General features: G+C 38.0%; 1 protein-coding gene across 1 annotated transcript in view; it reads left to right on the top strand.

The window, feature by feature from the left end:
• The window catches only part of LRRC9 (leucine rich repeat containing 9), a 134197-nt gene that overhangs the window by 36112 nt on the left and 83294 nt on the right, over positions 1–14791 (top strand). The window contains exons 13-15 of the mRNA XM_055303561.1: positions 10555–10684; positions 12574–12696; positions 13616–13731. Of these exons, the coding sequence (XP_055159536.1) occupies positions 10555–10684; positions 12574–12696; positions 13616–13731 (369 nt within the window). The remainder of the gene's footprint in view (positions 1–10554; positions 10685–12573; positions 12697–13615; positions 13732–14791) is intronic.

Below are 14791 nucleotides of genomic sequence, written 5' to 3'. Positions count from 1 at the left end.
TTTAACAAAAAGTCAATTAATATGGGGAACTATAAACAAATGATTACTTAAAGAACTCTTTAGCAAACAATATACATGCTGCCAACATGAGCACCCCTTTAGCAGACTTACAACATATAAACTTACAGGAGTACCTGGCTGGTTCAGTTGAGAGAACATGTGTTCTTGATCTCAGGGTCATGAGTTTGAGCCTCATGTATAGAGTAGAGTTTACTTAAATTTAAAAAAAAATAATAAAAAAACATATAAACTTAGATTACATTTGTCTTATTTGTCTTTTAAAAAAACATTTCATTTATTTGAGAGAAAGAGCAAGAGAGCACTAGTAGGGTTGCAGGGGTGGGGGGCAGGAATAGAGAGGGGGAAGGGAAGGGCAGAGGGAGAAAGAGAAACAGACTCTCCATGGAGCAGGGAGCCCAACTGGGGGCTTGATTCCAGGGTCCTGGGGTCAAGACCTGAGCTGAAGGCCGACACTTAACTGACTGAGCCACGCAGGCACCTTTCATTTGTCTATCTTTTTATGTGGGGCCAAAGCCTTTGATCCTTTGATATGAGATTGGAACTCCTGATAGTCTTTTTTAGATCAGGCCACAACCATATTACATGCTAGTTTCATTTTCTTCAAAGTTGAGCATGAACTAAATATTCTTGCAAAGCAGCTCGAGTGCAAAAATCAATTTAGTTCTAGTTTGTATGATCCTCCCTGCCACCACCAAACTTTTGTGTTTGCCTCACCTACACATGCTTTACCAGAAGCTTTTAATGATTACTCACTCTGCAATCTTATCAAAGCTCTCCACTTAGTTTTCAGAGAAACAGCTCTCATTTTTTCTCATATTTCATTGTTTTATTTAATCTGTATAATTTCAATAACAAATACAACTGGTATAAAAAAGTTTAGGAACACAATTGACTTTTCATAAGCATGCAATACACCTGGGTGGAATAGAAATACATATGCTTTTTTAAAAAATTGTATTACTGAAGTATAGTTGATATACAATGTTATATTAGTTTCAGGTAAACAGTATACTGATTTAACAATTTTGTGTATTACTCAGTGTCCCCCACCGCTTAGTGTAATTACCATCTGTCACTAACATTATTAACAGTATTATTGACCCTATGCTAGCACATCAGTATTTTTTAAAGTACTGTCTTATCCTTGAACTATCACCATACCATAGGTTCTAGAAAGGATAGAAATACTGCTTAATTCTGTGTACTGGTTAAGTAGAAGCTTGTTAAGTGGTAATCAGTGGCAGTTGAGAATTGTAGCACATTTGTTATATTGAAAAATATTCATATATTGAAATACAATTGTGTGTGCATTTCTCTACAAGTCCTTAAGGACAGGGACTTTCTTAAGAGATCTTAGTGGAAATCTGATTCATGCATGATGGATAGTTGAATAGGTGGGTGGATAACAATCATACCTGTTTCTATACCTTCATATGCTTTCCTCTTCTTAAAAAGACTTTCCTTTAAAATTTCTGATATTTGGAATTATGTCTAATCTTCAAAGTCTAGCACTGATCCCTTACCTCTACAAACTTGTTCTTAATCATTTCATTTCAAAAAGGAGGGGTGCCTGGGTAGCTCATTCAGTTAAGCATCTAACTCTTGATTTGGGCTCAGGTCATGATCTCAGGGTTGTGAGATTGAGCCTCACTTGAGCCCTATTCAAGCTGCATCAAGCCACAATGAGCCCTGTTGAGCCCCACATCAGGCTCCATGCTGGGCAGGGAGCCTGCTTGAGATTCTTTCTTCCTCTCCCTTTGCCCCTCCCCCACCTAAAAAAAAAGAAAAAAGGGAGATCTTATTTGACATATCTTTTGATGGTTTTTATTTTTAATTAGTGGGTATTGTTTCTGTCTCCCCCTTTCTTTTTTTTTTTTACATCGTCTGATTGTATTTTTTATTTTTTTTATTTTTTTTTTAATTTTTATTTATTTATGATAGTCACACACAGAGGGAGAGAGAGAGGCAGAGACACAGGCAGAGGGAGAAGCAGGCTCCATGCACCGGGAGCCCGATGTGGGATTCGATCCCGGGTCTCCAGGATCGCGCCCTGGGCCAAAGGCAGGCGCCAAACCGCTGTGCCACCCAGGGATCCCTGTATTTTTTATTTTTAAATCATTTTTTCATCATAACAATTTAGTGTACTCTTTAATACCCATTCCCTATTTCCCTTAGCCCCCCACTTACCTTCTCTGTGGTAACTATCAGTTTATTCTCTATAGTTTCTTGGTTTCTCTCTTTTTTCTTTTGCTTGCTTATTTTATTTCTTAAATTCCACATATGAGTGAATTATATGGTATTTGTCTTCCTCTGACTGACTTACTTCACTTAGCACAATACTCTCTAGATCCATCCATGTTGTTGCAAATGACATTTCATTCCTTTTCATGGCTGAATAATATTCCATTGTACATATATTCCACATGTTCTTTATCCATTTATCTATCAGTGGATACTTGAGCTGTTTTCATAATTTGGCTATCATAAATAATGCTGCAATAAACATGGGGGTATGTGAATCATTTTGAATTAGTGCTTTTGTTTTTGGTGTGTAAATAGTAGTGCAATTACTGGATCATAGGGTAGTTCTATATGTAACTTTTTGAGTTCCATATTGTTTTCCACACTGGCTGCCCTAGTTTGAATTCCATCCAAAGTACACAAAAGTTCCTGTTTCTCCACATCCTCACCAACACTTGCTGTTTCTTGTGTTGTTAATTTTAGCCATTCTGACAGGTGTTTGGTGATGTCTCATTGTAGTATTGATTTGCATTTCCCTGACGATAAGTGATGTTGAGCATCTTTTCATGTGTCTCACGGCCATCTGTATGTCTTCTTTGGAGAAATATCTAATCATATCTTCTCCGCATTTTTGAGATTTTTTTTTTTGAAGTTCGATTTGCCAACATATAGTATAAAACCCAGTGCTCATCCCATCAAGTGCCCTTCTCAGTGCCTGTCACCCAGTTACCCCCATCCCCTTACCCGCTTCCCCTTCCACTAACGCTTTGTTCGTTTCCCAGAGTTAGGAGTCTCATGTTTTGTCACCTGCCCATTTTTGAATTGAGTTTTTGGTTTTTAGGTGTTGAGTTTTATAAGTTCTTTATATATTTTGGATACCAACACTTTATCAGATAAATCATTTGCAAATATCTCATTTAGTAGATTGCCTTTTTTATTCTGTTGATTGTTTCCTTTGCTGTACAGAAACACTTTACTTTGGTGCAGTCCTGACAGTTCATTTTTGCTTCTATTTCCCTTGCCTCAGGAGACATAGCTAGAAATATGTTGCCATAGCTGATGTCAGAAAGATTACTGCCTGTACTCTCTCTAGGGTCCTTCCTTCTTATTCATGAAGGCTGAGAATATTCTTTATGTAGCTGCATAATGCCATCCACATACATTGTATCTAATGGATATTTAGTGGTGTTTATTGGAAATCTGAGAAGGTTGTATTTACTAGGATGTGGAACTTATACTAACAGGAGCCACATTTTTGTATTTATTTTTTCTTATTTTTTTAATAAATTTATTTTTTATTGGTGTTCAATTTACCAACATACAGAATAACACCCAGTGCTAATCCTGTCAAGTGCCCCCCTCAGTGCCCGTCACCCATTCACCCCCACCCCCTGCCCTCCTCCCCTTCCACCACCCCTAGTTTGTTTCCCAGAGTTAGGAGTCTTTATGTTCTGTCTCCCTTTCTGATATTTCCCACACATTTCTTCTCCCTTCCCTTATATTCCCTTTCACTATTATTTATATTCCCCAAATGAATGAGAACATATAATGTTTGTCCTTCTCCGATTGACTTACTTCACTCAGCATAATACCCTCCAGTTCCATCCACGTTGAAGCAAATGGTGGGTATTTGTCGTTTCTAATGGCTGAGTAATATTCCATTGTATACATAAACCACATCTTCTTTATCCATTCATCTTTCGATGGACACCGAGGCTCCTTCCACAGTCTGGCTATTGTGGACATTGCTGCTAGAAACATCGGGGTGCAGGTGTCCCGGCATTTCATTGCATCTGTATCTTTGGGGTAAATCCCCAACAGTGCAATTGCTGGGTCGTAGGGCAGGTCTATTTTTAACTCTTTGAGGAACCTACACACAGTTTTCCAGAGTGGCTGCACCAGTTCACATTCCCACCAACAGTGCAGGAGGGTTCCCTTTTCTCCACATCCTCTCCAACATTTATGGTTTCCTGCCTTATTAATTTTCCCCATTCTAACTGGTGTGAGGTGGTATCTCATTGTGGTTTTGATTTGTATTTCCCTGATGGCAAGTGATGCAGAGCATTTTCTCATGTGCATGTTGGCCATGTCTGTGTCTTCCTCTGTGAGATTTCTCTTCATGTATTTTGCCCATTTCATGATTGGATTGTTTTTTTCTTTGGTGTTGAGCTTAATAAGTTCTTTATAGATCTTGGAAACTAGCCCTTTATCTGATACGTCATTTGCAAATATCTTCTCCCATTCTGTAGGTTGTCTTTTAGTTTTGTTGACTGTATCCTTTGCTGTGCAAAAGCTTCTTATCTTGATGAAGTCCCAATAGTTCATTCTTGCTTTTGTTTCTTTTGCCTTCGTGGATGTATCTTGCAAGAGGTTACTGTGGCTGAGTTTAAAAAGGGTGTTGCCTGGGTTCTCCTCTAGGATTTTGATGGAATCTTGACTCACATTTAGATCTTTCATCCATTTTGAGTTTGTGTATGGTGCAAGAGAGTGGTCTAGTTTCATTCTTCTGCATGTTGCTGTCCAATTTTCCCAGCACCATTTATTGAAGAGACTGTCTTTCTTCCAATGGATAGTCTTTCCTCCTTTATCGAATATTAGTTGACCATAAAGTTCAGGGTCCACTTCTGGGTTCTCTATTCTGTTCCATTGATCTATGTGTCTGTTTTTGTGCCAGTACCACGCTGTCTTGATGACCACAGCTTTGTAGTACAACCTGAAATCTGGCATTGTGATGCCCCCAGATATGGTTTTCTTTTTTAAAATTCCCCTGGCTATTCGGGGTCTTTTCTGATTCCACACAAATCTTAAAATGATTTGTTCTAACTCTCTGAAGAAAGTCCATGGTATTTTGATAGGGATTGCATTAAACGTGTAAATTGCCCTGGGTAACATTGACATTTTTGCAATATTAATTCTGCCAATCCATGAGCATGGAATATTTTTCCATCTCTTTGTGTCTTCCTCAATTTCTTTCAGAAGTGTTCTATAGTTTTTAGGGTATAGATCCTTTACCTCTTTGGTTAGGTTTATTCCTAGGTATATTATGCTTTTGGGTGCAATTGTAAATGGGATTGACTCCTTAATTTCTCTTTCTTCAGTCTCAAGGTTAGTATATAGAAATGCCACTGATTTCTGGGCATTGATTTTGTATCCTGCCACACTACCAAATTGCTGTATGAGTTCTAGCAATCTTGGAGTGGAGACTCTTGGGTTTTCTATGTAGAGTATCATGTCATCGGCAAAGAGGGAGAGTTTTACTTCTTCTTTGCCAATTTGAAATGTCTTTTTGTTGTCTGATTGCTGAGGCTAGGACTTCCAGTAGTATTTTGAATAGCAGTGGTGAGAGTAGACATCCCTGTCTTGTTCCTGATCGTAGGGGAAAGGCTCCCAGTGCTTTCCTATTGAGAATGATATTTGCTGTGGGCTTTTCGTAGATGGCATTTAAGATGTCGGGGAATGTTCCCTCTATCCCTACACTCTGAAGAATTTTGATCAGGAATGGATGCTGTATTTTGTCAAATGCTTTCTCTGCATCTAATGAGAGGATCATATGGTTCTTGGATTTTCTCTTGCTGATATGATGAATCACATTGATTGTTTTATGAGTGTTGAACCAGCCTTGTGTCCCGGGGATAAATCCTACTTGGTCATGGTGAATAATTTTCTTAATGTGTTGTTGGATCTTATTGGCTAGTATCTTGTTGAGAATTTTTGCATCCATGTTCATCAGGGATATTGGTCTGTAATTCTCCTTTTTGGTGGGGTCTTTGTCTGGTTTTGGAATTAAGGTGATGCTGGCCTCATAGAATGAATTTGGAAGTACTCCATCTCTTTCTATCTTTCCAAACAGCTTTAGTAGAATAGGTATGATTTCTTCTTTAAACGTTTGATAGAATTCCCCTGGGAAGCCATCTGGCCCTGGACTCTTGTGTCTTGGGAGGTTTTTGATGACTTCTTCAATTTCCTCCCTGGTTATTGGCCTGTTCAGGTTGTCTATTTCTTCCTGCTCCAGTTTTGGTAGTTTGTGGCTTTCCAGGAATGCGTCCATTTCTTCTAGATTGCCTAATTTATTGGCATAGAGCTGTTCATAATATGTTTTTAAAATCGTTTGTATTTCCTTGGTGTTGGTAGTGATCTCTCCTTTCTTATTCATGATTTTATTAATTTGAGTCTTCTCTCTCTTCTTTTTAATAAGGCTGGCTAATGGTTTATCTATCTTATTAATTCTTTCAAAGAACCAACTCCTGGTTCTGTTGCTCTGTTCCACAGTTCTTCTGGTCTCGATTTCGTTGAGTTCTGCTCGAATCTTTATTAAATCTCTTCTTCTGCTGGGTGTAGGGTCCATCTGCTGTTTTTTCTCTAGCTCCTTTATGTGTAAGGTTAGCTTTTGTATTTGAGTTCTTTCCAGTTTTTGAATGGATGCTTGTATTGCGATGTATTTCCCCCTCAGGACTGCTTTTGCTGCATCCCAAAGATTTTGAACGGTTGTATCTTCATTTTCATTAGTTTCCATGAATCTTTTTAATTCTTCCTTAATTTCCTGGTTGACCCATTCATCTTTTAGCAGGATGGTCCTTAACCTCCACGTGTTTGAGGTCCTTCCAAACTTCTTGTTGTGATTTAGTTCTAATTTCAAGGCATTATGGTCTGAGAATATGCAGGGGACGATCCCAATCTTTTGGTATCGGTTCAGACCCGATTTTTGACCCAGTATGTGGTCTATTCTGGAGAAAGTTCCATGTGCACTTGAGAAGAATGTGTATTCAGTTGAGTTTGGATGTAAAGTTCTGTAGATATCTGTGAAATCCATCTGGTCCAGTGTATCATTTAAAGCTCTCGTTTCTTTGTATATGTTGTGCTTAGAAGACCTATCTAGTATAGAAAGAGCTAGATTGAAGTCACCAAGTATAAGTGTATTATTATCTAAGTATTTCTTCACTTTGGTTATTAATTGATTGATATATTTGGCAGCTCACACATTCGGGGCATATATATTGAGGATTGTTAAGTCCTCTTGTTGGATAGATCCTTTAAGTATAAGATAGTGTCCCTCTTCATCTCTCACTACAGTCTTCGGGGTAAATTTTAGTTTATCTGATATAAGGATGGCTACCCCTGCTTTCTTTTGAGAACCATTTGAATGGTAAATGGTTCTCCAAACTTTTATTTTCAGGCTGTAGGTGTCCTTCTGTCTAAAATGAGTCTCTTGTAGACAGCAAATAGATGGGTCCTGCTTTTTTATCCAGTCTGAAACCCTGCGCCTTTTGATGGGGTCATTAAGCCTGTTCACGTTCAGAGTCACTATTGAAAGGTATGAGTTTAGTGTCATCATGATATCTATTCAGTCCTTGTTTTTGTGGATTGTTCCACTGAACTTCTTCTTAAAGGGGAATTTTAAGAGTCCTCCTTAAAATTACTTGCAGAGCTGGTTTGGAGGTCACATATTCTTTCAGTTCCTGCCTGTCTTGGAAGCTCTTTATCTCTCCTTCCATTTTAAGTGAGAGCCTTGCTGGATAGAGTATTCTTGGTTGCATGTTCTTCCCATTTAGAACCCTGAATATATCCTCCCAGCCCTTTCTGGCCTGCCAAGTCTCTGTGGAGAGGTCTGCTGTTACCCTAATACTCCTCCCCATAAAAGTCAGGGATTTCTTGTCTCTTGCTGCTTTATGGATCTTCTCTTTATCTTTGGAATTTGCAAGCTTCACTATTAAATGTCGAGGTGTTGAACGGTTTTTATTGATTTTCGGGGAGGATCTCTCTATTTCCTGGATCTGAATGCCTGTTTCCCTTCCCAGATTGGGAAAGTTTTCAGCTATGATTTGTTCAAATACATATTCTGACCCTCTGGCCCTTTCGGCGCCCTCGGGAACCCCAATTAAATGTAGGTTTTTCTTCCTCAGGCTGTTATTTCCCTTAATCTATCTTCATGGTCTTTTAATTCTTTGTCTCTTTTTTCCTCAGTTTCCCTCTTTGCCATCAACTTGTCTTCTATGTCACTCACTCGTTCTTCCACCTCGTTAACCCTCATCGTTAGGACTTCTAGTTTGGATTGCATCTCATTCAATTGATTTTTAATTTCTGCCTGATTGGATCTAAATTCTGCAGTCATGAAGTCTCTTGAGTCCTTTATGCTTTTTTCTAGAGCCACCAGTAGCTGTATAATAGTGCTTCTGGATTGGCTTTCTGACATTGAATTGTAATCCAGATTTTGTAACTGTGGGAGAGAGGACTATTTCTGATTCTTTCTTTTGAGGTGCGTTTCCCTTCTAGTCATTTTGCTCAGTGCAGAGTGGCCAAAAACAAGTTTTATTGGGAAAAGGAGAAAAAGAGAGGAGAGAAAGAAGGAAAGAAAATTGAAAAAGAAAAAAAAAGGTAGAAAAAAGAGAAGAAAAAGAGAAAGAAAAAGAAGAAAGGGAAAAAAAGGGTGGGGGAAGCAAACAAATCAAAAAGAAAAAAAAAAAACAAAAAAACACAGGGGAGTATCTTCTGACTCTGTATACTTTAAGTCCCTTGACTTCCTCTGGAACTTGTGCGTCTAGCTGGTCTTCTGGGGGAGGGGTCTGTTGTGCTGATTTTCAGGTGTTAGCACTTGGGGGAGCTGCTCTGCCCCCTGCCTGGTGCAGGGCTCATGGGGGTTGTTTACCCCGTGAGGCCCCAGGAGGAACAACCCCAGTGGCAGCGGCCAGCTCTGGAGCCCTGGAGTCAGCTCCCGCAGTAACTAACGAGCTCTCTGTCTGCAGGGCCTGGAGGCTCCGGGACGGGGCCGCTGATCTGCTCATCTCGGGGCAGGAGCCTCCTTGCTGTCCTGGGCCCTCCTGGCCTCTGCCTGTCCCGGGGGGAGGCTGGATCCTGGGCTGTGTCCCCAGCGCCCAGTGCTCTCGGGCCTGCACTGTTGGACTCGTGCTCCCGTCCGCAGCCGCCTCTCCGCAGAGCCGCCGCCCGAGCCCCTCCGAGCTGCTCCCGGGTCCAGCCGTGGCGCGCTGCAGCCCTTTAGGGAGCTCGGGGCACTCTCCCCAGGGCGCAGGTGTCTGTTAGTGTCCCAGGGAGCCTAAGGGCATCCCCGCCCTCCTGGGTCCTGCTCCAACTCCCTGCGAGCCCCTTTCCGCCCGCCCGGGAAGGTTGGTGCAGCTCCTGCTCCTCCGGGACGGGGCTCTCCTGCCCTGGGGACACTCGCCCCGGCCTCAGCCCGGTTCCTCGCGGGGCCCCTCCCCCTCAGAGGCCTTTTGTTTCTTTATTTCTTTTTTCCCCGTCTTCCTACCTTGATAGAAGCGCGAACTCTTCTCACTGTAGCATTCCAGCTGTTCTCTCTTTAAATCTCAGGCCGAATTCGTAGATTTTCAGGATGATTTGAAGGTTGTCTAGGTAATTTGGTGGGGACACGTGATTTGGAGACCCTGCTCTTCCGCCATCTTGCCCCTCCTCCTCTATTTATTTTTTTAAAAAACCTCTTTGGATAACAGGTTTCAATGAGAAAAAAGATATAAGCAATTCAGTATTTATAGAAAACATATTTTTAGATAATTTGGCTACTAATATTAAACTAGTAATAATTTCAAAACTCTGAGATAGTGACAAGGAGATGCAGACCTGAGTTCAAATCATGAGTTTGCTAATTTTTACTTCTGTTCTTGGATAGATTGTTTAATCTCTCTTAGTTCTAGGTTTCCTACTACTAAAAATAGAGATTTTATTTGCTTTTTCAGAGCTGCTTTCATAGCAAGTAATATGAATTTTACTGTAGTACTGTATTTCTGATAAAACATTTCAAGAATTAAATTTAGTCACAGCATAAACTAAGATTTCTATGCATTAGCACAATGAGATATATTTGGAAAGCAGTGTAGATTATTAAGCCAAAACTGCTATTGTATCAAATCTTTATTTATATATCTCATATCTATATGTATACATCACATCTAAATTAGAACCTTCACTCATAAAATATCACACTGGCTTTTCTTTTTGTAATTTGAACAATTACTAGTGGAGGATCGTTGAAAAGATTAAAAACTACAGCTCCTTCACCACACAGTGTTGTCAATCTTGACTCTGGCTGCTTTTACAGGAACAAATATTATTCTGTATCACTTTTCATAAACTTTTTTGCTGTAAATTTAAAATATAAATGGCCTTACACAACAAAATTGCATGTGAAGGTCATCTACTTCCTTTCAGCGAATCTAACCTGACTTCCCTTTGCCCAGACTCATAAACATAAACAGTAAACCATCTGTATTGAAGCTGAAGTAATGTCAATTTTATAAATATACTGACTTTGTTTTTTCTTCATAGGTGCCTCTCAGAAAAGAAGCTGTTAGTCTTGCTAACAGCCTCAGTATGTGTGAATGTCCCAGAATTGAATTTTTACAGCAAAAGTATAAGGATGAGAAGAACTCCCCTGAGCATGAGCTCTTCAGGCATGGTAATACAAATATACAGTATTTCTGAACTTTTTAGCTCTAAGTATTCATTAATTATTTTCATAATGTTTTTAATATTTGGTTTTATCAATCAGGAAGATTTTCTAAAAACTATTTTGCTTATTACTTACCAGTGTAGTAATATATGACTCTCTGATCTATTTAAGCAAGTTGTGAACAAATATTTACAATTATAGTGTCAATTTAATAGGATGGGACTTGTTTGTTACTCATATTTAATCCAATTTATATGGAACAAGCACTTTTCACAGTCTCCTTTGTTCACTGGAGACACAAGAGACAAGGGCCCTCCTACTACATCGCCATTTTAACTCCTCTCTCTGTCTCCTTTTTTCATTAACTTGTGTCCTAAAAATAAACTCAGTATATATGCATGTCACACACACACACACACAGACACACACACACCACACACAGAGGCACACACCACACCCCTAATTCACAGGAAAGAGAAAAGAGAACCTGGCTTAATTATGCAATCATCATCATACCCAAGCACTTGAGAAGGCAGGCCTTATTTGTCTTTAATCATTGTAATAGAAGATAAGAAAACCTGGTTGTAAATCTAAAACTGGCTAAAGACCAAACAGAAGTGTAGAGTCTGCTTTATAAATTGCATCATAGAAGATAAACTTTTGGTACTTAAATTTATTCACAGGGATCAGTACTCTTTATTTTGCATCTTGAATATACAGGTAAATAAAAGCATATGAGCCAATTTGCAGGACATCTGGGAGAAGTCCCCTGGTAACCACAGATTGGGGAAAAAAACAGTTCATCAGGTCCTCTTGCCTCATCCTCCCACTGTTCATTCTTCAGTTCTACCAATATTATGGAATGCTTACTGCATGCACGTTAGGCACTCAGTAGGTAGTAGGGATACAGTCTATGCAAACTAGACACAGTGCGTCTTTATGGTATTGACAAATATTTAATAATCACACATATAATAAGGGGAATTAAACAGGTCATGGAGTAAGGGACACCTATTCTTTGGTCTCTACTCTTCAACCTACAAAGACTAGGCAGTCAGAAATTTGGTTAAGTCAACAAGAGTAATAATATTCTAGATCCCAGATAATAGCTCTGCTATGATTATTAATGTTGAACTACATGTGTTTTGCAGTCTTTCATTCAGTTAATAATAATTGGAAAACTAAGGGATTATTGAATCTAGAAAGAACTCCTTATTTGAAAAAACCATTTGCTACTTTTTTCTCATTCTCCTCTATTCCCATCTTAAGAAACATTTCATGATGTTGTCTTTTCTAGTTCCTTCTGAAATATATTTCCCAAAATAATTAGGTTCTCTTAATTTGTATTTTATAACTTGTACATGGTAAAAAAAAAAAGTCGTCTAAATGTTTTCTGTCTAGTGATTACAAGTTACTTTATAGGATTCACTGACTCCTAGAGATCCTTAGGATTGAGTGAATCCAAAGATTCCTTAGGAATCTAAAAGGAAAAGAAATGTTTATCCATTCAGTAGACATGTATTGAGTGCCTCCTAGGACCTAAGCTATGTGCTTGGTGCTGATGATAGAGAGATGAATTTTTACCCAGTAAATAACAACAACAAAAAGTTTCTTACTTTAGATTACTTAATAAAAAACATTGCCGGCTTATTATTTTCTTTCCTCCTTTTTCTATAAAGCTTTGCTTGATATAACCACAAGAATCCTCTTTCATAATTATTTCATTTGGTCAACAAATATTTAGTGAGCTTCTATTTTACTATACAATGGCAAACAAGGTAGCCAGGATTTCTTCCCTTATAGAACATCTGGTCAAGTCTGGGAGCAATAAGTAAAGTGATATGGGAAAGTTACCAAAATGAATTCTTGTTAAAAATTTTTTTATTCATATTTAGGCATCCTCCTCATTACAAAGGTCTTCCTTGGCCAGAGTGTTCAAGCTCGTGAACAGGACTCCATCAATCAAGCTAACTATCCAATGGTTAATTCAGTGTTTGTTCCTCGAAAATATATACTAAGTATGTCTGCCATAAAGAGAAATGTGCTTTAATTTTTCTGAGTATAAAATGTTTGTATTTAATACAGATGTGTAGAGTTTAACCTCTACCTAACAAAATCTGTAAACTTTTCTAAAAAATCCTTTGCTAGCTACTAATAAGCTTCGATTTTTCTGTTCCCTACTGCAGTAACATTTATATATGTATATATGCAGATTTTTTATTTTGCAAACTTTTATTTTATATTCACAGACCCATACATACTGTTAAACATATTTCATATATATTGTGCATATATACTATATATTATATGTCTCCCATATATTTATGTATATTATATAGTATATGTTTTATGTATTTCATGTAGTCTGTATATTTCATGTATATGTATTTCAAAAGATAAAAACCCCACCCACTTTTTAAGAAGATTTCATTTATTTATTTGAGAGAGAAAGCAATAAAAAGCATGAGCAGGGTGAGGGGCAGAGGGAGAGGCAGACTCCCCACTGAGCAGGGAGCCCAATATGGGGCCCAATCTTGGGAATCCAGGATCATGACCTGAGCTGAAGGCAGACATTTAACCAACTGAGCCACCCAGGCACCCAGAACCCACCCACATTTAACAATAAAGATTTTCAAATAATACATTTGTCAAAAATATATGGCCCACACATTGAATTGAAAAATGGAAAAGTATGAAAAGGAAAAGGACATGAATAAAATTAAACCCTACTAGTCTACAAAGTGAAAGGGTGATTAGTATTTCTAGAATTAAAAAACTGTCTAGGAAGGGTGGAAAAATATAAGAAATAAAACACTCTTAATAACCGTAGTTGGAAAATACTGAGTTTATTGTTATTAATCTATGTAATAATAAAAAAGTATATTATGTTTCATTTTGAAGAGAGTTTTTCTTATTTTGCTTTTGATTTTACTCTAGATTCCATCATGGGACAAAGAAACTGTGATTGCAGCATTCGACAGTGCAAGTGGTTTGTCTTTGATCATGACCTTGTTTTGCCAGAATACATCGTTGAATTTGAGTATATTACAGTGGTATGGATATATTTTTAAAACTGGAATTCCTGGGATCCCTGGGTGGGGCAGTGGTTTGGCGCCTGCCTTTGGCCCAGGGCGCGATCCTGGAGTCCCGGGATCGAATCCCATGTCGGGCTCCCGGTGCATGGAGCCTGCTTCTCCCTCTGCCTGTGTCTCTGCCTCTCTCTCTCTCACTGTGTGCCTATCATAAATAAATAAAAATTTAAAAAAAAAAAAAAAAGAAACCTGTAGGCTTTTAAAAAAATAAAAAAAATAAAACAAAAAAATAAAACTGGAATTCCTTAAATAAGAACAGAACAGTAATTTGAAGTCTAATAATGTAATGTCAAGTTGATACTTATATATATATTTATACATAAATAAATATATAATGGTTATTTGGTGAAGGGTTTAATTTTCAAAACAAATCATTATGACACCTAAATATTTATATATGCATAAATATATTACCTGAGTAACATATAGCTATAGTCTCACTGAAAAAAGATTAAAACTATATTGAAGAGTATACAGTAAATGTGAAAATCTGATTTCACTTCAACCCCAGCACCACTCCCTTTCATGAAGAAATCCACTGCTAATAGCTTTGTGGGTTGCTTTCAATCCTGTTTCTGTGTATTTACATATATAACAACAAATACCATTTTACATAGTAGAATCAAGATCTAAATATTTTGTGATGTTTTTTGCCTTTAACAATATATTTTGGACATATTTCCACTTTAATGCATATAGGTGTATACTTTATTCTTTTGGTGACTGCATACTACTTAGTCATACTCTGATTCATTTAACTATTCCTCTGTTGATGAAACATACAGGTTGTTCCAGTTTCTTACTCTTTAAAACAGTGCTTCAGTGAACATTATTATCATTGCATTTCTATACAAATAATGGAAGTTTCTCTGCAGAATAGATTTGTAGAAAGATTGGATAGTCAAAGTATATACACTTATTAAATTTTGGTAGATCCCCACAAAGGCTTGGCCATTTTACAAATTTCCAACAGTATGTGACAGTGCTTATTTCTTTGTATCCTTACCCAAATAAGATATTA

This window comes from Nyctereutes procyonoides, unplaced genomic scaffold (assembly GCF_905146905.1).
Source record: "Nyctereutes procyonoides isolate TBG_1078 unplaced genomic scaffold, NYPRO_anot_genome, whole genome shotgun sequence".
NCBI classification, from domain to species: Eukaryota; Metazoa; Chordata; class Mammalia; order Carnivora; family Canidae; genus Nyctereutes; species Nyctereutes procyonoides.
Note: the sequence above shows the minus strand (reverse complement) of the source record. Positions and strands in the feature narration are given on the sequence as shown.